This window comes from Centropristis striata, chromosome 14 (genome assembly GCF_030273125.1).
Source record: "Centropristis striata isolate RG_2023a ecotype Rhode Island chromosome 14, C.striata_1.0, whole genome shotgun sequence".
NCBI classification, from domain to species: Eukaryota; Metazoa; Chordata; class Actinopteri; order Perciformes; family Serranidae; genus Centropristis; species Centropristis striata.
The window spans coordinates 8,203,406-8,231,133 of NC_081530.1; the positions used below are offsets into that span (position 1 = coordinate 8,203,406).

The 27,728-nt window shown below is 36.8% G+C and overlaps 1 protein-coding gene across 1 annotated transcript; it reads right to left on the reverse strand.

Annotated features, from left to right (window-relative positions):
- Positions 1-281: 281 nt before the first annotated feature.
- On the reverse strand, positions 282-27,728 carry cpsf1 (cleavage and polyadenylation specific factor 1). Its single transcript, XM_059350115.1, has 38 exons — positions 27,574-27,728; positions 26,224-26,389; positions 25,812-25,839; positions 25,582-25,715; positions 25,407-25,487; positions 25,166-25,317; positions 24,281-24,427; positions 23,959-24,098; positions 22,549-22,659; positions 22,354-22,447; positions 22,179-22,266; positions 20,095-20,250; positions 19,811-19,862; positions 19,643-19,716; positions 19,480-19,554; positions 18,097-18,177; positions 16,672-16,767; positions 16,373-16,561; positions 15,103-15,244; positions 13,681-13,859; positions 13,365-13,504; positions 12,598-12,772; positions 12,291-12,497; positions 12,114-12,203; positions 11,884-12,027; positions 10,993-11,145; positions 9,029-9,145; positions 8,639-8,729; positions 7,369-7,453; positions 4,897-5,038; positions 4,647-4,799; positions 3,504-3,680; positions 2,549-2,615; positions 2,409-2,456; positions 2,159-2,314; positions 825-954; positions 586-724; positions 282-508 (listed from the first exon to the last, which is right to left on the reverse strand). The coding sequence occupies exons 2-38, from the start codon at positions 26,365-26,367 to the stop codon at positions 461-463; spliced, it is 4,425 nt and encodes a 1,474-aa protein (XP_059206098.1). The 5' UTR covers positions 26,368-26,389; positions 27,574-27,728; the 3' UTR covers positions 282-460.

Here is a 27,728-nt window from a genome sequence, read left to right on the forward strand (position 1 = left end):
AAGATTATCCTGTTGAACAAATCGTGTAAGCATCAGAAACCTGTGTTTGCTACAGAAGATTTTCTGCAGTTATGCAAAAATCTTATAGGCTAATTCTCAACAGACCCCATGGTGATGCTACTACTGGGTTGGTCTACAAAAATACATAATTTTATTTTCTCTCTATATGATGATGGTGAAATAAAGTAAACTTTGTTTTAGCCTCCAACATAAATTCAAAAAAAGCTGCAAATCCACATCCACAATGTATTTTATAAATGAAATAGACATACAAATCTGTGTAAATTACTTTTACTGATTTTTTTTTTTTATACAAAAAATCCTAAGAAAACATGTCTGCCTTCTTTTTTTTGTCTAAGTAAGAAAAACAAATGAGTTTACACAAAGATGGTCATAACAAAACATTTTCTCAATTCAGTAAAAAACAGTGTTGAGCGGATGAGACGTGGGAATGTGGCTCTCAGAAATGAGCTGTTACTCTGTCGATCTCCAGGAGGTCATCGAGGATCTGGTGGTGGGATGAGAGGATAGGTTAGAAGAAGAAAAGGGACTTGACTGCATCGTCTCTTCTGTTGGAGGACTTACTATGTCTTGAGTGGTACCGATCTTCTTGGCCAGCTCGCTGCGCTCCATCGTACTGAGGTATAAGTATTTGTTGAGGAGTTCTCCGTCCAGGATGTTTCGCACGGCGTTCTGCAGGCTTCGTCTGTCGCAGTGCAGCATTCTGGACACGAGATACAAAAGGTTTGTACATGTTAAATCTCAGATTGCAAGAAAGTATCTCATCTTTGACTTAATGTGACGAACTGCAGGCAGATGCGAACCTGAAAGCTTTTGGGTTTAGACCAGCGTGATGAGGCAGCATGGTGTTCAGAGCGTTCTGCAACATCAGCAGACGGCGGTAAGTCTTCTCCTGCATGGGGAGCAGCAGCCCCACGCCTCCGTCCAGGGTTGCTGTGGGCACACATTTAAAAAAACAAAAAAAAAAACAGGTTTAGTCCACATTTGACTGTCAATAGTGTTGTTGCTTTGAAGAGAGGATAGATGTATAAAATGCCTTCAGTTCTCTGCTGGAAAGGGATCTCTGATTAGCAAGTTACAACCAATATTTAAAAAAAGTTAAGTTAAAAATTAAACATAAATAAAACAAAATGTGACACCTTTCTAATCCCTTGTGACATACAAGAAACACAACTAATTATTGTTGAATTAAAACTGCAAATACAGTACTTTTTCTGTTCAAACTTTTGTATTTGTAAAAATAAACACTGGATGTATTTGATGTATTCTGTTTTTTATTTAGGATGTATATAGTGTCCCAACATTTTTTAATCAAGGTTTTAAATCCTTGAAAATATTATAAATATGCTGCGTTCACACCAAACGCAAACACATTTTCTCCTGGCTTAGGTCTATTTAACTTCTTGTCTGTAAATGTCATTCACATAGACTGCAACAGGAAACGAACTGGAACATATTTAGAATTGTGAAATGATGCTGACATGACAGAATATTTACTTTCCCAATCAATTGTAGACAAGTCTCTAGTTTTCTCTGCATCCCATTCAGGTCTGCTTATTGTCTGCAGCCCAGCCAATGTTATAATAGTTTTTTCATTAGTTTTAGTTTTAATTTCGTTGTGATTTTTTGTTTTCAAATTCAGTTAGTTTTAATTTGTTTTAAGAGTGAGTTTAATAGTTTTAATTTGTTTTTATTCTTTGGAAAATGCTTAGTTTTGGTTTAGTTTCAGTGTCAGTTTAAGTTTTTGTAATGGGGTATTTGTTTGGTGCCAGATTCAAAAAAGTCACAATAAATGTTGCCTTTATTTCCTTTGTCTGATCCATCTCAGCTCCAATAAGTTTATTAAGTCATAAAACCAGATAGATGTAATAGATTTAATATTGACCAAAAAGGTTTACGTATGAAAAAAGTTCAAAAAGACGAAAATGAAGGAAATTCTCACTTTAATTTGAGTTAGTTTTAGTTAGTTTTGTAACCACAAAATACTCTCGTTTTTATTTTTATTTCAGTTAACGAAAATGTTTTTTCAATTCTAGTTTTTGTTTTTTCCTTAGTTTTCATTAACTATAATAACCCTGAGCCCAGCTGGCTCACCAGGTGACAGAAAAGAGTGCAAACAGGAGTCTTGGTCACCTACCGAACCATGTGATGTGCTTGTTGTCGTAGGTCAGAGACTTCTTGCTGCCGCTGTCCAAGGCTCCTCTGCACGGCATGCGCCAGAAAGTGTTGATGTTCGCTCCGGCGTTGAAGTCCGCTCGCCTCAGCAGACGCATTCCCCCAAAGCTCTCTTTAGCTGCAACCACAGAAACCACAATAAATGACCGGATTTGCATTTTATACTCACATGCATTCAGTTTGCATTCAGTTTTCAGAAAAATATCACATACCTTCAGGTAAATACATATACACGTAGAGGTTCTTGTCTCGATCGGACACTAAAAGAAAAGAAAGGTTAATAAGAACAGAAGGTCTTTTTTTTTTTGATAATTTAATTGAATGTGCTTCCTCTGGGTATTACAATCATTACCCAGTAATCCCAGCTGGTTGTTATCCACCATGAATTCGATGCTGTAAACCTCCAGGGGCTTTGCATCCTGTTGCCAAAACAATAACAAGACAGTTAAATCCCTACAAAGACAGCTACAGTCCCTGAATTATCTCCAGCTGCCAGAGCTGTGCTCTCTCTACAAGATTAACTTGACAGAATCCAAAAACCCACAGGAGACACAGCATCAATACTGCCTTGTACCTCTTAATCAATAAACACTGCACTACTTTTAAACAAACGATAGGAACAGTTTTTAGTGTGTAAACAGAGTGTCCGGTGCTTGTTGTAAACAAACAGAGATCGCTAAGTGAACACCTCCTGCAGCAACAGCACATACACACTGTACTGCTACAGAGCTAACTGTTAGCCTATTAGCAATTTGCAGACTGGACCCTAAGGGGTTAACATCCCCTCCGGCTCTGCAGCTGGGAAAAGACTGCTGCAGGAGGACTGTGCCGCTTCAACTCGTTCTTACTCTTCTAACACCAGAAAAAGTCGCTGGATTTTTCGCTTAAAATTTTTTTAAAAAAAGCAACAAATTTTGGTAAGTCTCTAAATATAGCAACAAAGTCGATACGTTGGCAACAGTGCTTCGCCGGCTTTTACAAATGGGCGTCGAGTACTATGTCACATCCTGCTAAGCGCTCTATCCAATCAGCAACCAGGTTTTTTCAGGGGACAAAAACGGCCCCGCCCCCTGGTGGTTGGTGGACTACTGGTGTAGAAAGTGCTTGATTAGATATGCAGGAGAGTCGCATTTTAAAATGGAAATATCACAGACGATCAGGTTAATTTAATCGTGGCGGCCAAAATCGTGATCACGATTAAAATTCAATTAATTGTGCAGCCCGTCTTTGGTACCAAGACCTAACAACAACAACTTTTATTATTATTTTAAGGTCATAAAAAATAGGATCCTAATCACCCTGCTCACCCTGCTGACTAGTGACAGCGTCTTGCTCTCCTCCTGGTAGCGCAGCAGTGAGATGCTCTTCATCAGATCAGCAGCCAGGATGAAGTTCTTGATGCTGAACATCTGGTGGATGTAGAGCTGGGTGTCTATGAAGGCCATGCCCGTCAGGTCGTTGTCCTTCAGGACCCACAGGAAGATCTGCAGAGACATGGAGGAGCTTACAACCTGCAGTTTGGCATATTTACAGCCATATTAAGACTGTCAAAATTGTTACATTTTGACTGACTTTAATTTGTTTACATAATGCCACTGTTGTTTTTTTATACAAACCCCTCCGTAAAAATGTAATACATTTATGTAAACTAAATGCTAGTTTTTATTCCACAGTCTGGGATATGTCAATGATCATAGAGAAACAACATTATTGTTTTGATGCATGATGATTTTTTGTGCAGTGACAGATTAAAAATAAACCAAAATTATACGTTATATGTTAAAATTACTTTTTACTTTAAACATTTTTAGCAACATCAGCCAAATATTAATAAATTAACCAAATATTAAATCCTTAAATGACACTTTCTTTACATAAAGCTACTTTTGTTGTAAAACACTGATATACTTTGGTTGACTGAAAAGAAAATAATAATAATAATAATATATATTTATTAGACATTAAGTGGCTATATATAGAGAGAAAATCCCTTATTTGAAGTGTGGAGTATCAGGGGAGAGGCCTAGAGAAGTGTTTTGTACTTCAGCCTACTCCCTTTTTTTTCGGACCAAAATGATATAAGGAAATGCGTAGTGAATACTAAGTTAACCATACCAACAGCGATGGTATTATTACACAGGAACGGTCTTCATTTCAGATAGGCTACTCATTATTTTTTACATTGAACATGTGATTATCTATAGTCTATAGATGGATATAGTCAAAATGCAAGATAAATACAGTTAGAATTTCAAGCATTTACAAGCACTTTATCCAAAATCCAAGCACTTTTTAAACCTTGAAAATACAACATTTAAATTCAAGCATTTTCAAGGATTTCAAGCATCCGTATGAACCCTGAAACTAGCAGTGTGCAGTAACTAGGCATCATTAATATCCAATGTGAGACAGCAGCTATGTGAGTTGTGATGTGAGAGTGTGGCTGAGACCTTCTGTCCGATGGCCGACACCAGGTAACCATGGCAATGACACAGAGCCGTCACCGGTCCCTTCTGTTCCTTCTCATACAGCACTTTGAACTTGTTCTTGGTAAGGGGCTGGCCCGGCTCCGGCACCACTTCGATCACGTCCATGATCACGATCTGCACGAACCAGTCACACGAACAAACTATCAGCACATGTTTTTCATCCTTGTGTGGAGAGCGAGGAGACACACAGAAACATAGTGTTGGTGCTCACCCGGCCCCTGCAGGTCACCTCCTCCCCCTGCATCAGGCACGTCCCTGCTGCGATGTAGCCCTTCAGTCCCGACACCGTCTCCTGACTCCTCAGGGACACCGTCTTCATACAGGTCACATGCTCCCACTCCTCCAGGTCGATCCTTAGGGAGACACGTTCACACACCTTATAATACTATACTGCTTCTGTCTTATGATTAAGATTAGTGTGGATGCTCCCACAGGTTGTTTTTTTCCTCATCTGGATCCTCGGTGCCTTGCCATGTCTCTACACTGTCAATCAATATGTGCTGTGTGTGAGTCTGAGTGTGTGCTTGTGTGTGTGTGTACATACAGATGTGTATGTGGGGATGGGAGGGGTGGGTTTTGTCATTTTTATTGTCTGTTTTTACTCTTATTTTTTGTAAAACACTTTGTGTTAGATTTCTATGTATGAAAAGCGCTATATAAATAAAAAAATAAAGTTCGATTATACAGTCATGGAAAAAATATTAGACCACCCTTTTTTTCTTCAATTTTTTGTTCATTTTAACGCCTGGTACAACTAAAGGTACATTTGTTTGGATAAATATATTGATAACAACAAAAATAGCTAATAGGAGTTTAATTTAAGAGTTTATACTTGTCCATTTTCCATGGTTTTCTTGATTATGATTTTGGTAATTATCAAGAAATCCATGGAAAATTACTAATGTCAGCTCAACTGAAATAAAAAATTTTAAAAAAGAGTTTTTAAAAAAACGATAACTAACTGAAACTGTATTTTGTTGTTACAAGACTAACTAAAATTATAGTGAAAATGTCCTTCGTTTTTGTCTTTGTCAACTTTTTTGGTTGATCTGAAATCTATTTAATCTATCTGGTTTTATGATTTAATAAACTTATTGGGGCTGAGATGGATAAGACAAAGGAAATAGAGGCAACATTTATTATGACCTTAATAACAAATACCCCATTACAAAAAAACTAAAACTAAGCATTTAAAGAAAGAAAAAAAACTAATTAAAACTAGCAAACTCACTCTAAAAACTCATGAGAACTAACTGAATTTGGAGAAAAAAAAATCCAAAACTATTATAATCTTGGTTGGTACCAATGGATTCGATCTTCGAGTATCATATGATATCAGTAAATTCTCTTCAGCCTCAAAATTGAACCTGCTACAACCTCTAAAAGAAAATAAACTGCAAGAAAGAGCCAAGAGGTTAGCCTTGTACTAAACGCTCCACATTATAGTTACCAATCTAGATGTGCTTTGACAGAAAAGACAGTGATACATATCCTCACACAATGAGCCAGACTTACTGATGTGCAGAGCCACTAAATGACCAGGGACTTTAATAAATGACCTGACATTTCCAACTGACCCTCACTGAAATGAGGGAAAGCAGCCATGTGAGACCACATTAATTATCTACAGCTTGGATAAATGACCCAAGATTTTCAATTAAACCCCATAATTCTGTAAAAGCAGATCAAAGCCTGCAATGGAAAGAGCTGCTGCAGAGAGAAAGGGAAGACTAAATTGCCACAGGCTTGTGCAGACCCCTTAATTTATAGGTGCCTGATGTAGATTAAAACAAGGCTTTCTTATTGATTTTTTTAAGACTGCAATCCTGTTTTCCAAAAGGGGTTGGATGTATTCTGCCCTACAGAGTCTAACTATTGTAACTATGCAAGGGGTAAAACTGAGAAAAACTGCTTTAAAGTTATTTAACCTTTTTTAACTGGCCAGCCAAATGGGTTATAGGTAGGCAAGTGATACGATTATTTCTATGTATTGATGATGTAATTTTTATGCTCAAAAATCATGACGATTTATTTGACCGTTAAGCCCAAAAATGTAGTTACTGCACTCTGGTTTTGCATTACTGTTAGAACCTTTTACAACTGTGCAGAGTGCAGTAATTACAATGTTGTTGTCTTCTTTCAGCTTTTATATTTTGTTTTCAGTGAATAAACATTTTCAAATTGATTTTGTTATATGTGTATTTAAAAGTGTTTAACAAAACTATTCAAAGATTTGTGTATTTTAGACTTAATATTATAAAGTAATGTGATATTTTAGTCTTAATATCATTTTATCTCACTTTTTTACTTAATCACTATCTAGATAATAATTTCCCTATCAAATAAAATTATAATTCTAATATTCTTGTCTTCACTATTCAACATAATGAAGAAATACAAGGCTACACTTCTTTTGTTTCATGTTTAAATTTGTATATATGTCCAAATCAGACCGTGGTAAATTAACTTCCTGCGGTCTGCTTTGGTTTTGAGTCGGATTTTGTAGTCACCGCAATTTTTACATCAATATTTCTCTGAAATAAAGCAAAATTGAAATCTAAAACTTTGTCACAACATAAAACAGACATCAAGGAGTTCATTTTTAGTTATAACTCAATTTTGACCAAAAATGTAGTTACTGCAGTTAGACTTTGTAGGGCAGTATAATGAGAGGAGTTTTTACCGTGTGTTGGGAATGGTCTCCCAGCTGACTGGAGAGATGAGCTGGATGGAGAACTTCTCTTGCTGAGGATTAATGTAACGTTCATCTGCAGAGTGACACAGGGGAAACAACAGGGACGATCTACATTAGTTAAACAAAAACTGAGGAATTGCTATCATAAAAATCTCATCAATTTTCAGCGAGTAAGTAAGTCAGTCAGTCTATGTACTTTTCTTGTTGCTTGATACAAAAGATTACTGCAGTGTTCCCATTAATTACCTACAGTTTAGGTAGACCCACCACAGGTCCATAAAGAATAGAAAAATATGTTTACAGGTCTCAATGGGTGGAATCTGCACAATCTGCTTAGTGTCTTGTGGGACCTCTTCGTGGCCCTGGCTGGCCCTTGATGGTTCCTTTTTATCAGTGGTGGTTGGGTTTTAGCCGTCGGCTTGGAAAGGCCCCGAGTAAAGGTGGCTTGAGGCTCTGGCCATGAACTTTAAGTAGACTTAGTGTTCGCTGAGTCCTCTCTTGGACTTTTTGGCTGTGTCATCACCCTTTATATCTTTACAACCAGTGTGTTTATAATTAACTTCTTCACTAAAGCACAAAATTGTACAATGGTCTTTAAAGCTTTAGCCTCTTAATTTGCCCTCAAAATGCACCAGAAACATTTAACTTTAAAAAGTTTTCTGGCAGGGAAGCGTTGCCCTGAACCCCCACAGAGGGCGAAAGTTCCTATAGGCTATTTTTCATATTGCACTATATATTGCAGAATAAAAATTGCAACATGAGTTTTCTCCAATGCAGTGCAGCCCCTAAATGAAATGCCCTTCATCTGCTAATCAAGTAGAAACTAGACATGGAGGATCCGGTTGTGTAAATAAAGTAATCTTAATAAATTAATAAAGATTAATAAAGTAATCTTAATCTGGTCCCATCAACTAAAGAAAGGCTTAGTCAACTAACTTGTGATTTTGTCGACTCGTTGAGTAGTTGATTGATTGACAAATCTATAAAACTGAGATCCTCCAAAAGAATCATGCCTTTTGCATAACTTTTGTACAACTTTAGGTCTTGTAAAGTTTCTAGGAAATAAATCATTCAGCAGGAGAAACATGTTAACTGAAACCAAAACCAGTTAGTCAGCTAATAAAACAAGGACAATACACTCCTACATCTGTAAGATGGGAGGTGGCGTTGATGAGGAGGAATTCATGAAATAGGCCTCTGTGGCGCCAGCAATGTAAACAACAGGTAGGTGTGTGTGTGTGTGTGTGTGTTGTCTGACCTCGATCTATGGTTTCAAACTCCTTCTCCTCTCCAGTCATCCTGGGGATGCGTGTGCAGGGCTCTTTCACACTGGTGCAAATGGCATACACCTAAAAGGGGAAGAAAAAGCTAAAATCAGAACAGAACAGAAAAAGTTCACATCAAAGACTAATCCCTTCAAAGTCACCCTCATTGATTTTTTTCCTCTTGCACAAAGAAAACTTTAAGGCCAGAGGGCTTTCATCTCAAACTTTTCAAAGCGGCTCGATCGATACGCTTTTTTTTATTTTGCATCGCGTTATGCAAGTGGAGGTGTGTGAGTCCGGGGAATGTGATTCAGCCTGAGTTTGTGTCACGTCGCTGCTCTGGTGCCTGTGGTGCTGTGTGGGCAGAGCGAGAGGAGCCTTGCCTTGGATTCCACGTGGTAGGAGACGTAGTGGACGGTGCATCTCAGTGGGATTTTTCGTACTGGCCAGGGGGCGTCGTAGGACAGATAGGTGGGCAGGACGCTGATCCTCAGCTCGCCCTGTGGGAGAACACACACACAGACACACACACTGAAGATTCAAGAAACTAGATAAAAGAAAAAGTGGATAAAAAGCAGAAGACTTAAGACATAATTAAAGGAACATTTTGACATGCGAGCCCAACCAACGAATCCTCCTACAACTTGATTTGATATTTTCTTACCAGCTAGAGTTCAATTTACACTAGACGGGTTTTCTTTTGAACTAACGCTGATGCTGGTATGTAATTTCATGCTTATAATTATCACCTGCAAAACTGAACTTTGTTCTGCTGAGTTAAAGTGTTCAAAGCTTCCCGATTCTGAAAGCTGCCAAGGATCAGGACCTTTGAAAGTTTCCGACACCTGCATTAAAGAGAGCTCACAGCTTTTAGATGATCAAACAGAAGCTGCTGCTTTGGCGCAGCAACAGGGACATTTTCAACAGCTTAATTAAAAATACACATACTAAAATACCCAGTAATTATCAGTTTGTCAGTGATTTATAGCCAAATATTGTGCCATGCCCATGCACCTCATTGGAAACAATCTATGAAGGGATTTCAAAATAATTTTGCACGTGTGGCTCAACTTTGTTATGAAATCTATCCGGTGAGTTTTGCAATGATTGGTAGGGTTGGGTCTGATATGAAGACAAACACTGGACCGGACCCGACCAGTATACAAACTTTTACCACTAGGTGTCGACATCCATAGCCGTGTTTCCTTTAGGGGGAAGAGTGGCCACCGGGTTACCATCGTTGCAACGGATTAAACAAGGGAGAAGCAACTGTGGCCGCCGTCACTAACTTTGCACAAAGTCAGCAGCTGATCATAAACAAAGCAGCATGGCTAATTATGCACAGCTTCTCCGCTGATCATAAACATAGTGATTGTGAATTAACCGGCATCGCCAACTGTGCACAGAGTGTCCGGTGCTTGTTGTAAACAAACAGAGATCGCTAAGTGAACACCTCCTGCAGCAGCAGCACATACACACTGTACTGCTACCGAGCTAACTGTTAGCCGGCTCTGTGACTGCAGCTGGGAGAGACTGCTGCAGGAGGAATGTGCCACTTCGACTCGTTCTTACTCCTCTTAGCGAGACGCCAGCCCCCGCAGCTCATTAAGAAGAGCCAAAAAGTTGCTAATTATGGCAACAAGTCGCTAAATTGGCAACACTGCAAATGGCGCAGTGGCATGTCATAAGTCATAAGTCTGTTCATGTTGTGAAGTGTATTGTGCTTTTGTATAGTTTTTTTCATTCGTTTGTGCTGTATTTTCTTCCAACGCTGTCTCCCAGTCCTGTCCACCTCTGTCATATTGTATGTGTGTCTAAGTATAGGTTTTGGACAGGTTGATGGCTAATTTCGTTGTCCCAGAACTTGTTACTCTGTGCAACACAATAAAGGAAATCTGAATCTGAATATCTGTGTGTCTTTTCTGTACTGGCTGTGAAAACAAATCTCCTTCCTGGACAATAAAGTCTAAAGTCTAAAAGTCTAAAGTCTAACTTCCGGGTCTGTCATGTGAAGCCAATAGGCCCAAAGACACTATTCACCATATATTTACATTGTGAAATAGATATGTATACAGTGAATACTTTTTTTTCATACGCATCAAGCAATTAAAGTTGAAACAATCACTATAGCAGAGTCTAGAGTTATTTTACTTCCACCCTTATAATAAACCGGCACAGAAACAATAAGGAACAATAAGGTTTCAGCCCTTATAATATCACTACTACTTAAAACATTACTAATAACATTGTGTTTTTGCTTTCCCTTTCATAGCGGAGTTAACAGAAAAGAGAATAACACTAATAAGTCCACTATCACTACCAAAGTGAGCGTGTGTCCTCTGTGTACCTGTTTGTTGAAGTAGAGGAAACCTTTGGGGCAGTTGATGTTATGGAAGGGTGAGAAAGACTCGATGGAGCCATCGATGGTCATGGGATGAAGCCTCAAGGCTCCACGAGAGGTGACCAGCATCCAGTGAGGAGACGGCCCGCAGATAAACACCTGGGACATAAAGGAAATGTGGAGGGTAATTTGGTTAATTAAAAGACTATGTGACGGAATGTAGCTGCTTGTCACAAACACTGGTTAACCCTTTGATGCACAACATGGGTCCACATGGTGACCCGACAGAGTTTTTATGTTCTATATCTTTGTAATAAATTATTTTCATCATTCAGTATTCCAGGTTTTCCTCAATTAGTTTGTTTTTGATCATCATACATCCTAATTTTATGTTTTCCTTTATTCATTTTTTAATAAAATCCCTTTTTGTGTCACTGCTCTTCTAATGCGCCAACATGGGTCAGAAATGACCCATATCCATTTTTTAGCTAAGTAGCTTGCTAAGCTAACTACTTAGGTAACTTCTTGGCTAAGTATTTAGCTAAGTAGCTTGCTAAACTAACTACTTTGCTAACTTCTTGGCTAAGTAGTTAGCTTAGCGAGCTACTTAGCCAAGTATTTAACTATGTAATAATACAAAACCTTTTATCTGCATAAAGCATGAGAGGCAAAATGGAAATAATGATCTGTTGTTATCAAAAAACAAGATATTTAAAGCATACTTGGAATACTCAATCATAAAATAAGTTGATATCAAAAGATTGAGCACAGAAACACACAGCTGACACATTAAATAACATGGGAAATGAATGAGGGAAGGTTTTTTTTGGACCATGTTGTGCATTAGAAGGGGGGTCAATATGTTGTGCATCAAAGGGTTAAATATGACTTCCTTACCCCTGCATATCCAGAGATGTCCTCAAAGTATCTAAATCTTGCAATCCGACTTTTGGCAGCCAAACTGTCCTCAGCGCTGCTCTCTGCCTTCTTATCTTTCTTCAGCTTTGATTTCTTTTCTCGGAAGTTAATGTTGTGGGGCACCTGTGTAGAGCAAAGCAGCTGAGTAAAGATCCACTTCATTCATATTTCATCTGATTTAGTCCGTATTTATCAGTCTTAGCTCTTACTTTTTTGAAGCGCACTTTCAGGTTGTTTTGTGGCTGCTGTTGATCATACGGGAACGCCTCATAGATCAGAAGCTCCTGTTCCACATGAACCTGGACAACATGGAAACATTATACTCTCTTTTTTTTCATATACAGTTTTTATTATATTTCCATGAAGCTCTTTGATGAAGCACTCACCAGTAAATATGGTCTACTGTGATTATAACCAAGTGAAACCAAAGAGACTTCTTTGACTAGTGGGATCTCTCCTTGACGTGTCACTTCTTCTTTTTTACCCTCCCCCTGCGCTGCTGATTGGCCAGACGAACTGTCCACCAGCACTCTCTGACCAACGGGGAAGTTCTTCACCAGGAACACCAAACGCCAGTCTGGAAGCTGGTAAATCTGTCAAAACAAAAACAAACACAGTGAAGCAAAGAAGTATACAAACATTATATATTTATTTCACATACAGATACATATATTTTCTTATGATGTTACATACCTCCATGACGCCATTCTCCCTGGTGATGATGCACCAGTGGCTGGGTTCTGCTTTGCTCCAGCTTCCCTCGATCCCAAAAGTCGTCCCGGTGCCGCGGCTCATTTCATCCTTTCCGTGTGATGTGCTGGCGTTTGAGTCGCCGTACAGCATTTCCTCCTCATCGTCCACCGCGTTACTGCACACATAAATCAGCCGTCAATAGATAAATAGGAAATGTGGTCACTGGTTGTATGTATTAGTGTGGAGCAAGGTTATTATAGTTAATGAAAACTAACGAAAAAACGAAAACTAGAATTGAAAAAACATTTTCGTTAACTGAAATAAAAATAAAAACGAGAGTTTTTAACTGAAACTGTATTGTTTGGTTACAAAACTAACTAAAACTAACTAAAATTATAGTGAAAATGTCCTTCGTTTTCGCCTTTGTCAACTTTTTTCATACGTCAACCTTTTTGGTTGATATGAAACCTATTTAATCTATCTGGTTTTATGACTTAATAAACTAATTGGGGCTGAGATGGATCAGACAAAGGAAATAAAGGAAACATTTATTGTGACTTTTTAAAATTTCGCACCCAACAAATACCCCATCCAAAAAAATAAAACTAATAAAAACTAAACTAAAACTAAGCATTTGCAAATTTAAAAAAAACTAATTAAAACTAGCAAACACACTCTAAAAACTCATTAAATCTAACTGAATTTGAAAACAAAAAATCACAACGAAAATTAAAACGAAAACCTTGGTGTGGAGGTGAAGCTGTTACCTGAGGTCCTGGATGATGGTCTCTTCTTCAGCCTGACTCCTGATGATAGTGTCCTCTTTGACGGAGCAGCTCACTTTGTTTTCTGTGGTGAACATTCCACTGACGTCTCGGTAAGCACACAGAGTGATCACACGTGATTGCTGTTGAATGAGAGGAGCTTTTAAACAAGTTTCTTGCCGTTACATTAATCTACTTTCTCTGCATAAAGAAGCTGCTGACACGGCAACACAAGACAGACTGTAGCTGGAGAGATGGAGTTTGGTCAGCAGGGGGCGTATTTGTCACATAAAAGAACTGATGAGGATGTTTAACTCACAGTGGGCATCTGAGGTTTCTGCAGGGCCAGCCGGTGAGTCTTCCCCATGTACGAGTCGGTCTTCAGCACAAACATGGTGACCACTCCCTCTGCAGTCATGATGACCACGTAGGGGTCCGCCACGGAGCAATGCACTATGGGAGAGCCCAAGTCCACGGGGATGAAGTGGAGCTGAGTCACTGAAAAAAGCATTGAAGGAGAAAATGTCAGTAAACAGGTTGAAATTATTAATACTTTCAGTCTACTTTAATATTGTACATGTGTCCTTTTCTACTCCTATTATGGTTTGTTACTACAACAGATTTAGATAAATATTCTATTTATCTTTGCACTACATGTTGCGCTGTGTATTTTTATTTTGCCTGGATTATGCAAAAGGTAATTTTGCTTCTTTGTAGGGCTGGGCGATATATCAATATAAAAGATATATCAATATAAAAGATATATCAATATATTTTTAAATGTGATATGGAATTAGACCATATCACATTTATCCATATAGTTTAAAAAAAAATCTTGTATATATAAATGCTGCCGTTATTAGCATTTGTTTAGTTCTTTTTTAATGTTCATTATTCTTTTCTCATATAAATATGTTTATTTCAGAAAAAAAGATTGGCCTATTTTATATGCTGATGTTACTTTGACTGAACATTTGCTCTTGATGTGCGATAAATATATCAGGATATATATTGTATATTGATATTCTGCCTAAATATATCGGGATATGACTTTTAGTCCATATCGCCCAGCCCTTCTTCAATGCTGCGCGCAAAAATGACAGAAGATCTCAATGTTTAATCTGAAAAAGATGAATGTACAATGTAAAACTTTGTTTAACCCTTTAAACCCAACAATCCTCTGCTAGGGTTTATAAGGTTTGTTTAAGCTAAAATGACAAACACAAATAATAGAAGCTTAAAATAGTGATATTTCATTTAAATCACTTTCTTCTATTTATTTAATATGTCTGAATTAATATGATCTCATTGATTTCTTTTCTTTTCTAATTTTTTACCAATATTGGTAACAATAGAGGGCATCCAAATGTTGGGTATATACATTCCATTATATTCCAAAATCAAATTATCAGAGAAAATTCAACCTGTGTTTTTTTTTCTGATTTTTTTTCAGATTTTTATCATAATAACTGCACAAAAGGTATTTCTGACTTTACCCTGCTTCTAGTCATGACTGTGCTGTTTCCATAGAGATGCAGGATTTAGATTTTGCAGTGAAAGTGAGTAAAATCAAGTGTGTTACAGGAGCAAAAAACACCCTGAAACTGCTTGGGGTTCAATGGCATATACATGTATTCTAGGTAACTCCTACACAGTTTCTTATAAAAACAACTGAATGTAAAAAAAAATGTAATCATCACTCATGTTTCACTTTATAAAAATACAATTGTTCATATTTTACCTCCTTCCAGCAGCCGAATACCCATGGGGGAGACTTGGATGATGTACTTGTTGTCGCCGATGTTTCCAGCAAACACGGTGGGACCCTGAGTAGCGAAACCACTGGTGTCCAGCTCCATGATCTCCTGACCTGTCTGAAGGATCTGCACAAAAACACACGTTTAGTTTATACAAAAAAAACAGACAAGTTCAACTAGATAACATCCACATTATTCTGCCATACAAAGCCTAACTGCAGTAACTATGCAAAAGGTAAAACTGAGAAAAACCGCTTTAAAGTTTTTTAACGTTTTTTAACTGGCCAGCCAAATGTGTTATATGTAGCTAAGTGATATGACACTTATTTCTACAAGTACTGATGTCATTTTTATGCTAAAAAATCATGATGATTTATTTGACCTTTGACCTCAAAAACGCAGTTACTGCATTGTTGTAAAAGGTTCTAATAGTAATGCAAAACCAGAGTGCAGTAACTACAATGTTGTTGTCTTCTTTCAGCTTTTATATTTTGTTTTCAGTGAATAAACATTTTCAAATTGATTTTTATATAAGTGTATTTAAGTGTTTAACAGCTCTATTCAAAGATGTGTGTATTTAAGACTTAATAGTATAAAGAAATGTTATATTTTAGTCTTAATATAATTTCATCTGACTTTTTTACTTAATCACTATCTATATTTTGTTTTCTATTTGTTTTGTGATGTCAACCATGTTTTATGTGAAATGTAATTACGAATTGTCTGTGTGTTATTTTTGTTTCATGTTATATATTCATATAATTATGTCATGTTTGTTATCATTCTGTGTATTTCTACATTGTATTTGTCACAGTGAAATATGATAGACTCCAGGAAGAATAGCTGCTGCTTTGCAAAAGCTAATGGGGATCTAAATAAAAACAAACAAACAAACAAACAATAATAATTTCCCTTTCAAATAAACTTATAATTTTTTATTATTTTTATGTTTAAATTAAATGTCCAAAACAGACCGTGGTAAGTGCAATTCCTGCTTGGTTTTTGGTTGGATTTTGTGTTTTTTTATATAATTATTTATCTGAAATAAAGCAAAATTGAAATCTTAAACTTCGTCTTAAGATAAAACAGACATCAAGGAGTTCATTTTTAGTTATAACTCAATTTTCACCAAAAATGTAGTTACTGCAGTTAGACTTGGTAGGGCAGTATACAATAGACAGGTATAGTTTTCCCTTGGATTAACAGAGTTCTATCCAAAGCTTTAAAGCTCATAAAATGTGTATTGATCTCTACCATAGTTGAATCCTCTCTGCTCAGAATGAGAAAGCCGTGCGTCTTTTTATCATCCTCTACGGAAGGCTCTGTCTTCTTCTCCTCCTCCTCCTCCTCTTTCTCCTTCTCTTCCTTGTCCTTTTCTCCTTCCTCACCATCCTCAGTGGTCTCTGTGTCTGCCCCGTCCTCTGAATCATCACTTTTTGCAGCCTGAGAAAGGAGCGAGAAACATCTTACTGTAAACAAATAAAGCGGTGCCACTATTGATGTGTGATCATTCGAGTGGAAAACTGAAGCTATACAGCAGAAATACACAGTACTTTTTTGTCTTCCTTGACTTCATTAGAGATGACGGTCCACATGTCGTGGCAACCTGGCAACTCAAATGTGGTGACTACTTGAGGTCGGATACTTCTCTGAGAACACAAAGGAAACAAATTAGCAATAAGCAAGCAAAAGTCAGAGGCAGTACACTGTATAATTCTAGGCTTTATATGGTGCAACATAGGGCTGGGCGATATATCAATATAAAAAATATATCAATATATTTTTAAATGTGATATGGAATTAGACCATATTGAATATATCGGTATAGTTCAATTTTTTTTCTCTCTTTATATATAAATGCTGTCCTTACTAGGATTTGTCATATTTAGTTCTATAATATAATATAAGTTGTTCTATAATGTTCCTTATTCTTTTCTCATAGAAATATATGGTAACACTTTACAATAACCATCATTTATAAATGGTAAGCAGATAGTTTATTAATGTTTAATCATCATTTATAAACCTATTATAAAATTATTTTTATAAATGGTAAATACATAATTTGTTAATGTTTCACTATCTAAAATGTATAAATGGCTGATAGATGGTATATTAATGTAAGTTTATAGTTACTTTATCATTAACAAACAATTACAACAATTACATGCACAATAATGAGTGCAACTAAAACCATTAATAAACTATTAATTATAAATTAATAGTTTATTAATGGTTTTAGTTGCACTCGTTATAACATTTGTTTCACCATATTAAGTATGTTAATGATTTTGAAATGATTCATATACCTTTAAGAAATTGGTTTAAAACATTTAAAGATTAAATATGTATATAGCACTTTGTAAATGGTTAATAATTCGTTTATAAACCATCTATAAACATAACTTAGAGGTTATTGTAAAGTGTTAGCAAATATATTTATTTCAGAAAAAGATTGGCCTATTTTATTTCATAGGCTATTTTTATTTAAGATATTTTTTATTTAATTGTGCACTTTATGGAGCTTTGATTTAAAAAAAAAAAAGATACTCCTGTTGTTATACAGTATTTATGTTCACATAAATAAACAGTTTCAATAAAACTACTTGTGACGTCATATTTGGCTTTAACTTGACTGAACATTTGCTCTCACTTTGCGATAAAAATATCGGTATATATATCGTATATCGATATTCAGCCTAAATATTTTGGGATATGACTTTTGGTCCATATCGCCCAGCCCTAATGCAACATGCTGTTAAAAACTATGCATGTGTCTGGGGTGTTTACAGGCTACTCCGTCGATCTCTGAGGCAGCCCTGGTAGACCCAGACTTCACTCTAGCACCATCACTGGACCTGTGGCAGACGGCCCTCACGACCACAGGTTTTAGGATGGTGCGGTAACATTTATCATGCATATATCCAACCAGGTAGACATGCTTTAAAACAACAGATCGCATCAGTGGACGGACTTACCTGGAGTACAGACAGTGCACCGTTCTTTCCAAAGCCGGAGCACAGCACAACCTCCAAGTCAGGCTCAGGGTTGCTCTGGAACTGTTGGTAACATGAACATCTGAGTCAGAAACCTCGAAATACAAGTCTTACAAATGAAGTGATGGGCAACTTTTACAGCAGGGGGTCCTTCTACAGCTGCTCGTACAAAGAAGTGGAAAGATTGTAGTCTAGCTCAACTAATTTGAGAAAAAAAGAGAAGAAATTAGAATGTGATTACCCACATATTACCATCAAGTCAACTGTAACATCTGAACACTACATGTGTAGTTATACAAGTGTGTAAGAACAAGCACAGGCGTTTATCACGTTTATTGTTAAAAGTAATGAATAATGGGTTTAAATTATAGGTAAAAGTACTGATGTAACAGTTTAAACTATTGGCTAAAAGAAACAGATAAACAGCTAGTCAAAAATAATGGATAACTTTATAGTAGTATAAGTAATATTAAAAGCTATAAATAAATGGCAGAAATGGTCAGCTTAAAGTAACTCATAACACCTGAAATAGTTAGCTGAAAAGTAATGAATAAACAGTTAGCTGAAATGGAAAACAGTTAAAATAGTTAGAGGTAATTAATGAATAATTAAAATCATTAACCAAAATTCAAAAATGGTTAAAAAAGTTTCCAAAAATGAATAAAAAAACAGTTCAGAGTAATCTATAAATGGTTGGAATACTTAACTAAAAGTAACGGATAACACTTACAGTATTTAGGTAAAAGGGTAATAGTTAAACCAGTGCGCTTGATGTAATGGATAGCATGAATTTGTGTGGTTTACTGTTTAATTTTAATTTTTTTGATGCTGCCTATTTGTTTATCTTTATCTGCTTTTAATATCTGGCCAGGGACTACGGATGGAAATTAGACTATAGCTAACTCTGATACATTTACAGCAATGTTTATCAATGCACATTGTCCCTGGACATATTTACATATTGAATATATGTTTTGTTCAAACTTATAACGTTTTGTTATTCTGAATATACATCCTGAATTCTGAATTCCATGCATTTTGATTTTATTTACGTTTAACACAACATCGAAACTTATTTGGGATTGTAGCTAAAAAAAAATAATTAATCTATCTATTAATAAACTGTTGAAATATTTTTGCTAAAAGTTATGGATCAAGGTTAAAATAGTGAGCTTGCTTACCAAACCAACCTAAATATTAACAAATTAATTGTAAGAAAAAAAAAAAAAAAAAAACAATATCCGTTTTTATATCATGAATAGTGTTTACACTTGGAACATAAATTTTAGAATTGATAAGGTGTTACGTGAGTTGGATCTCAGACCAAAAAAGTTTGGGAACCATAAAGTGTATTAATGTGTTTACCTCCTCAGATAAGAAGGCAGGTTCCCCCATGGAGGCATTAGCACAAGGTCCGATGTTGAGTATGCTGTCACACACCTGTATGAGAACACAGACAGTCACCTTCCCCAAAGATCTGCATTTACGGTACATACAAAGAAATTAAACTTTTTGTTTGTTTTCTTACCTCAAAGGAGTAGGTGGCCAGCTGAGTGCCTGACTGAGCCTCGCTTCCATACACTTCTATCTCATCCACCTCATCTAACAGAATAAAAAAAAGCACAGAGTGAAGCACAGATTGACAGATCACACACACACATTTCTGGCACGCGTCAAGAAGGAAATCTGAACGTACCCGTCCAGTTGGTGGAAGATTCGACTCGCTTCTTTTTGCTTGGTGGTTCTTCCTGGAATTCATAAGTGATGATTTAGTTTGTTGGCTATGTTGAAGAAAAGCTGTCAAATAAAACAAGAACCCTTCCAAGTTTTTCTGGTCCTGTGCACATTTCATTTGGTCGACTGAAATGCACCTTATCTAATTACTGAAACTGCACAGGCAGCAATCCAGGGAAAATAAAGACGGTCTTCACAACAAACACGGATATTAAAATTCGCATTTTACACAATCCCAAAAGGTACCTGTTTATCCTTATCCTTCTCTTTCTCTTTTTCTTTGTCCTGCTTTTCTTTGCCCTCCTCTGGTGGCGTCTCCTGAAGTTTCTCGGTGTACTTCAGGAGCAGGGAGTTTCCGAGGCGAGAACCAAGGAAAAGGTAGCCAGGCTCCATGGTCACCATCTGAAGGAGGGAAGCCCAGAGTGTGAGGCAACAGTTTCTGGTAACGCTTTATAATGAGGTCCTTAATAACCATTAATTAACAAGTAATAAGGCATTGTTCTCGCTTTAGTTGCAAAAAGCATAGTTAACTTATAGTTAACTTATAATAGATGAGCAATAAAGTATATTTTAATATCAATAAGCAAGCAAAATAAGATTAATAAAGGCATGGCAAAGACATAATGGGTGGGTCATGGGTGTTTGTAATGCCATTATTAACACTTATATAAGCTTATAAACACACAATAATGTTAATAAGCATCTTGTAAGGACTTACAAGGGCCTTATTACTTGTTAATTAATGGTTATTACAAGGACACTAATATAAAGCGTTACCCAGTTTCGACTGAAAATCCCCAAAAGCTGACAGACTAAGTGGATATTCAGTATTTACTTGACAGCCAAAAAGGTCAGCCAGATATAAAATACTACCTGTGGGGTTTGGGGTGCTTTTTTCCAGAGATTTTATCTTTCTGCCAATATATTTTTTTAAGAAATCTGTAGCATTCAGCAGCTTTTATATGAAACAACTGGCATTAGTTTATTAAACCCCGTGAGTCAAACCCCCAATCCCTCCAGTATTTTGTGTTCTACTGTGTTGTATTTGTTTACAGAACCATGACAGAAAGGCTGTTTGAAAAATAAATAACTATAAACTGTTCATTTGTTAATTTGTGCATGGTGCTTTGTACTTAATGTGTCTGAGTTTACTACTTATAAGATGACGAAGTATTTTGTTTGCAGCATTAAGTTTTTGAATTTAAGTTGTTCAACCCATTTTATTTGTATTTTTGTATTTGTGTTATAATTGTTATTACTGTCATTAACATTTGTATTAGAGCTGCAACAATTATTCGATTAATTGAACAATAATCGATTATTAAATGAATGGCCAACTATTTTGATAATTGCATAATTGGTTTGAAAGTTCACTTTTTTTAAAGACAATAAGTCCAAATTCTCTGATTTCAGCTTCTTCAATGTGAATATTTCTGGTTTCTTTGTTCCTATATGACAATAAACTGAATATCTCTTTGGTTTGTGGACAAAACAAGAGATTTGAGGACGTCATCTTGTGGTTTGGGAAAGACTGATTGATATTTTTCAACATTTTATTGACCAAACAACTAATCGATTAATCATTGAAATAATCAACAGATTAATCGATAATGTAAATAATCATTAGTTGCAGCCCTAATTTGTATTTATTATTGGTTTGTTTTTAATATATTTATTTTATATATATTTTAAATTCTCTTTAAAATTGACTTCAAGAGACATAAGGAAGAGAACTACTTTAACAAAATTGACCCCACATGAACAAGAACACCTTTCAAGCATTAAAAACATAATAATATTCCAAAAACAAAGTTAATTAATTATAAATCATTATAAAAAATGTATTTGTATCATTATATACAGGCATGCATAGACAGTTGGGGAGTAGTAGTTACACTGCAGTGTGTTTCTGGTGCTTCGTTTGAGATGTATGCTCCACTTTGTCCAGCTCTCAATAAATATTTCTTTCTGGGTTCTCAATGGGAAATCATTTTCTCCTTTGCATAAATTTGATATACCAAGTCAATTAATTCATTGAGAGTAGGTAATTCTTTTTTTTTCTGCCATTTCTTGGCTATATGTCTTACAGGCTACCAATATTATTCTATTTATTTACATTTAATTCAATTAATTAATTTGATTTCTTTAAGCATTGGCGATGGTTCAGGGTTTGCTGGGACAAAGTATACCAAAATATGGAGGGGAAATTATTTATATTTGCATTCTATTTTTGTTGTGTGTTTCTGTACACTTACTGTTCCTTCAAATAAAATATTACAGAGAAAAAAAAGAAATAAAGAGTATTTGTTTGAACTTTAGGCAGGACTTACGCAGGTTGTGAGGACGCTGGCAGCAGCTTTGTCAAAGTGGAAAGCCCGAACACTTCTCATGCCGTCAGTAATGAGGGTCAACACGTAGCTGCAATACAACAACAGGCAGTGAAGAATCATAAACTGCAAACATTGTTTATGTTTGTATATTCTGGTGGTGACAACAATGACTCACATTTCTCCTCCTTTCAGAGAGATCACCATCTTGTCATAGGCGATGAAGTCAGACTGGGAGCAGTCTAGTGTGATTCTCACTTCCTCCTGTATACCTACGGTGAACATTACAGAATATCAAGTGACGTCTATAGAAATAAGGCAAAATATCAAAGGTACAGTGATAGGTGTGAGTTTTTTCAATGATGATGCTTACGGAGAGGGAACGCTGTGGTCCCGACCGTCTGAGAGTTGAGAGAAACTCCGTATGGTGGAACACTCTGGTTCAGATATAGCAGAGAATTCACAGCAAACACCACCACGCCACCTAAAAAGATTTCATATGTGAGCAAAGAAGCTACAACACATAAAACTTTGAGGAAGGGTTTGGATTTTTTGAAGTGGGGCTGTATGAGGTACTAGTCAGTGTATGACCTATAGTGGATGGCAGTCTGTAGGCTCCAATTTGCCAGATGGCCCTCTCTGATGGGGAAGGGAATGTGTTATAGCCATCTATAAGGGTGTTTCCACTACAGCCCAATACCCGGAATGAGGTGGGTCTCACTCGCCGAAACGCCCCTAATTTGAATATGAGCTGTCCGAAGCGTTCTTTTGAAGGGACTTTATTTTGTCCCTGTTGAAAAGCAGGACCTTTTTTCTCCCATGAAAAAAGCCTGGTTACTGATTGGATAGATCGCTATCTGATGTGACGTAGCACTCGACGCCACAACAACACACGCCATTTGTAAAAGCCTGCGAAGCAGTGTTGCCAACTTAGCGACTTTGTTGCTATAATTAGCGACTTTTTAGACCCCCTCAGTGCCTATTTTTCAAAAAAGCGACTGGCGACAAATCCAGCGACTTTTTCTGGTGTTATTGGAGACTTCTGGAGACTTGTTCTCGACCGGGGGCGGCGGAAAAAGAAAAGTTAGAACAAGTCGGATCGGCACAGTCCTCCTGCAGCAGTCTCTCCCAGCTGCAGAGCTGGAAGGGATGTTAACCCCTTAGCGTCCAGTCTGCAAATTGCTAACAGGCTAACAGTTAGCTCTGTAGCAGTACAGTGTGTATGTGCTGCTGCTGCAGGAGGTGTTCACTTAGCGATCTCTGTTTGTTTACAACAAGCACCGGACACTCTGTGCACAGTTAGCGAAGCCGGTTAATTCACGATCACTATGTTTATGATCAGTGGAGATACTGTGTATAAATAGCCATGCTGCTTTCTTTATAATCAGCTGCTGACGTTGTGCACAGTCAGCGATATAGTTCAAATGTGCTCCTGTTGTTATACAGTATTGTTGTATGTTCACTTCAATAAACGGTTTCAATAAAACTACTTGTGACATGTCATATTTGGCTTTGACTGAACATTTGCTCTCACTTTGCGTTAAAAAAAACGGGATTTATACCGTATATCGATATTCAGCCTAAATATATCGGAACTTTTTGTCCATATTGCCCAGCCGTAGGTTATACACCGACTATGGATAAGTACCTCATACAAACCCACCTAACTCCATACTTTCCCTTTAGCAACTCTGTATATTGTGTAAATGTATAGCTGTTATTCCATTTATTTTAATGGTGGTCTGGGAACTTTGTGACCAAAGACAGAAATGACTGCGCTCACCGATTGGCTTGGGAACAGCCATGACCTGCGTACAGTCAAAAGGCAGATTACTGAGAGACCAGATGACAGGATGAACCTTCTGCATTATGTTGAGGGAGATGGCCACGATGCTACAGGTGTCCTGACGCACAGCTACTCGCCTGGCAGGATGATCAGAAAACAGAAGGTAAACATGCTAAGAAACAATAAGTGTGAAAAGTCTATTGTCATATTTGTAGTAAACAGAAGCACTAGTTGCAAACATTTAATTTGGCCTTCAATTTATCTACTGGCTGAATGAAAAAACAACAAGTTGTTCGAGGTAACAGTGTGTTGGACTGACCCAGGCCATGTCTGGTTGGGCTCAAACAGGATGAGCAACGTGGGCTCATAGTAGCCATGGAGGAACTTCATGTCGATGATGTTTAGCAGCTTCTCGTCCAGCTCACGGACATCAATGATGTAACTGGGTAGGAAGCTGGATTTAGGTCTGTAGAGGAAATAAAAGTGCACACAGTTAAACAATAAACGTTTTTAGAAAAATATCGTATGTCAGCGTAAACTCAAACAGCAGCAGGATAAAAGTGGACATTTTTAACTCCCGTGTCTCACTTTTTAATAACTTTTGGCAATGACTTCCTCCTCGAATCCTAAAATAAGTCAATAATAAACCATGTATCCAAAATACAGACACCCAGACCCTTAAAGACAAAATTGTTCCAATAAAGCTACAATTGTGGATTTCATTTTTTAAATATAAAACACTTGTGGCATTATGTAAACAAACTGACATTTTTAAAGGGTTCAAATTCTGCAAATAATGTTTTATGGTAGTTATGATCAGGACTGAAGACTTTTAAAGATTTAACTCAGTGAAAGTGGAAAATTATATTAAAAAATAATTTAATGGATTTTGTTTGTCCCCTAAAGACATCAGACCAACGACATTACAGTGATGCCAGAGGGTTAACCAAATGATTTGCTCATGGTTTTCCATCTTTTTCCTTGTTCTTCTAACTGCGTATGCTCATTTAACTTTTACATATATACAGTTACATTGAAAAAAGTTAGAGGGGTGTCAAATTCCTGCATTCGGTACAAAGAAAACACTCACTGGGAATCAGCTTGTAAACATTTATGGTGCTGTGAGGGATTTGGGACACAAAGGCCCATCAGACTTTAGACAGCATTTAAAAACAGAATAATGTATAGTGGACTACAGACGTACCCTTCTCCAACTCCACCCTCCTGTTCGTCCGTTAGAGTGTCCTTCCTGAATGGAAGCACCACGAGCTGGGTACCGTATACGAGCATTACAGCACATCGATTCTCTGGATCTACACGGACAATGGGAATATGTACATTCTGTACAAAACCATCCTGAAAGTGTAAAAACAGTACAAATAAGTTCAATGTCAACATTTACTTGAATTGAGACAAATCATGCTACTAAACGTGTTTCTACATACTCTGAGCTCTGGCTCCTCGAAGTAATGGAGAGACAGAGTCTTGAGGTCATGTGTCCCGGGGTCATACTCCACTACAGACAACTGGTGAAACAACAAACACACTAGGGTGTCAGTCAAAAAACATTTTAGTTAGCTTGAAATTCAGCTAAGCAGTGCACAATTTAGAAGAAGATACCTTGGCATCTTTGAAACTGAGAAGGAGTGCATCTCTGTTGGCTCCCACAAGCTGCACACTGGCCATGGACATCACATTGCCAAAGAGAGAAAAGGACGCCACCTGCTCCAGCTTCTCTTTACGAGATTTGGAATCTGTAGGAGGAGGAAAGAGTGAAGTCGGACCACAAATGCATCATTTAACTTTGTATCATTCATTAGTGGTAAAGTATGTATGACATCTAGACATACCTGAAGATTTTTCGGTCTTTGATGTACTCTGAAATGATGACATATAAATATTAGACGTATCAGAAAAGCTGTTAATGCTTGTAATAATAATAATAATAATAATAATAAATGTTATTTGTAAAGCACTTTTCATAAAGAAATCTCAAAGTGCTACAGAAACCAGAAACAAAATAAACAAAAGACTAGGAGAAAACTCAGACACATCAGCAGTAGATTAAAAAAAGACACAGGTAATAAAATACATTATTAAGAGATTAAGGTGCAGAGACAATAATAAAAACATCTAGGGACAACCTAAAAAGGCCTCCCTGAACAAAAAAGTTTTAAGCCCTTTTTTAAAAGTGTCCACAGTATTGTATTGTATTTCAAAATCTAACACAATGAAACAACACAAGGAGGGACTTAAAGTTACCTCGACATCATGGATAATCCTGTAGACAAACAGTTGAGATGTTCCAGCAACGACCAAATTCTTCTCCTTGCTGGATATGAAGTTGCAGTAGACCGAAAACTCCACCGCAGTGGGAGTGTGTGCTTGTCTGTACACAGCATACATCCTGGAAGGGTCCACACAGCATCTACAAGTAACAACATGCATGTCAGGATCCGGAAATAAAACAAACATTAAATATAAAAGTAGGGGTGAATGATACATTGATACAAAATCAATGTGTAAAAAACTGACAAAGAAAACACAAATATTAACTATCCTATTTTGTTAAATTGGTGTTTTTCCAAAGGAAATTATTATTTGGTGGCTCTAATAAGTCTCAAATGTTAAAATATGTGATTTTCCAATGTAATCTGGTGGTTCTAACAACTCTATTAAAGTTAAACCTTAAAAATAAGACAAACATAGTTATACATTTACTCAAATTGTTAATTTAGTGTATCACTTTTTGTATCACTACGCTTTTAATGCACAAGGTCATTTTTGACCCATGTGTGTAAAGTTGATGTAATAATACAAAATTATTTTTCTTCATAAAGTATGAAAGGAAAAATGGATATAATGATGTGTTGTAAAAAAGAAAGATATTCAAACACACAGCAGCACGAAATAACATGAGAAATTAATGCAGGTAATTTTTTGACCCATGTTGTGCATTAGAAGGTGTTTATATGTTGTACATCAAAGGGTTAAGGGAGTACTGTAATCATACTGCTATAAGGGTTCAATTGAACATTTATGAAGTTCTCTAAAGGAGATTTCAAAAGATAGATAGATAGATAGACTAATACGTATGTTCCCAAGCAGAACAATGTGAACAACCTCCATTGAAAATCATATGTATCACTCTACTCTAAAAGAAATTGGGTTAATCTGTTCTTTAGCCGTTGCAAATATATAGTTTTGCTTGCCTGTTGTCATTCTAGTAAATATCTCAATGTCTGCATATACTACATTGCCCTGCTTTAGCTGTGATCAATGAATGCAGCCAGTTAAATCAGTGCTTTATGAATCTATTACCTCCACGTTAGCTATAATTTACCAAAGCTGATGCTTACTGCGGCTACTGGGTTACCATTAGCTATATAATTAGCTTTCCCCTGGATAGTAAAGTTGACTTAATGAGAGATGGAAGCAGCACTAGCAGTCGGTCATGTTGTTATGTGCAGTGCTCGCCTCTTCCCCTCACACACAGAATGTATGAAAAGCTAATGTTAGCTGCTAATGTTCCTATTTGTAGCTAGCGCGGCACAGCGTGTGCACCTGACTATAGTTTGTTGTCATGGTTTTGAATTAAGCTTGTCAACGTACCTATATCAAACACGTTATCAGGGTCTGAAGCTTTATTGTTCCTTCTTCTTTTAACATTTAGGGAGTCATTTTACCGCTTACTAACTTAAAATCCAATAAGTCAGGTAAGCTAGCAGTTAGCTGTGTTGTCGCTGCACCCGTCTTCTTCGTCTTTT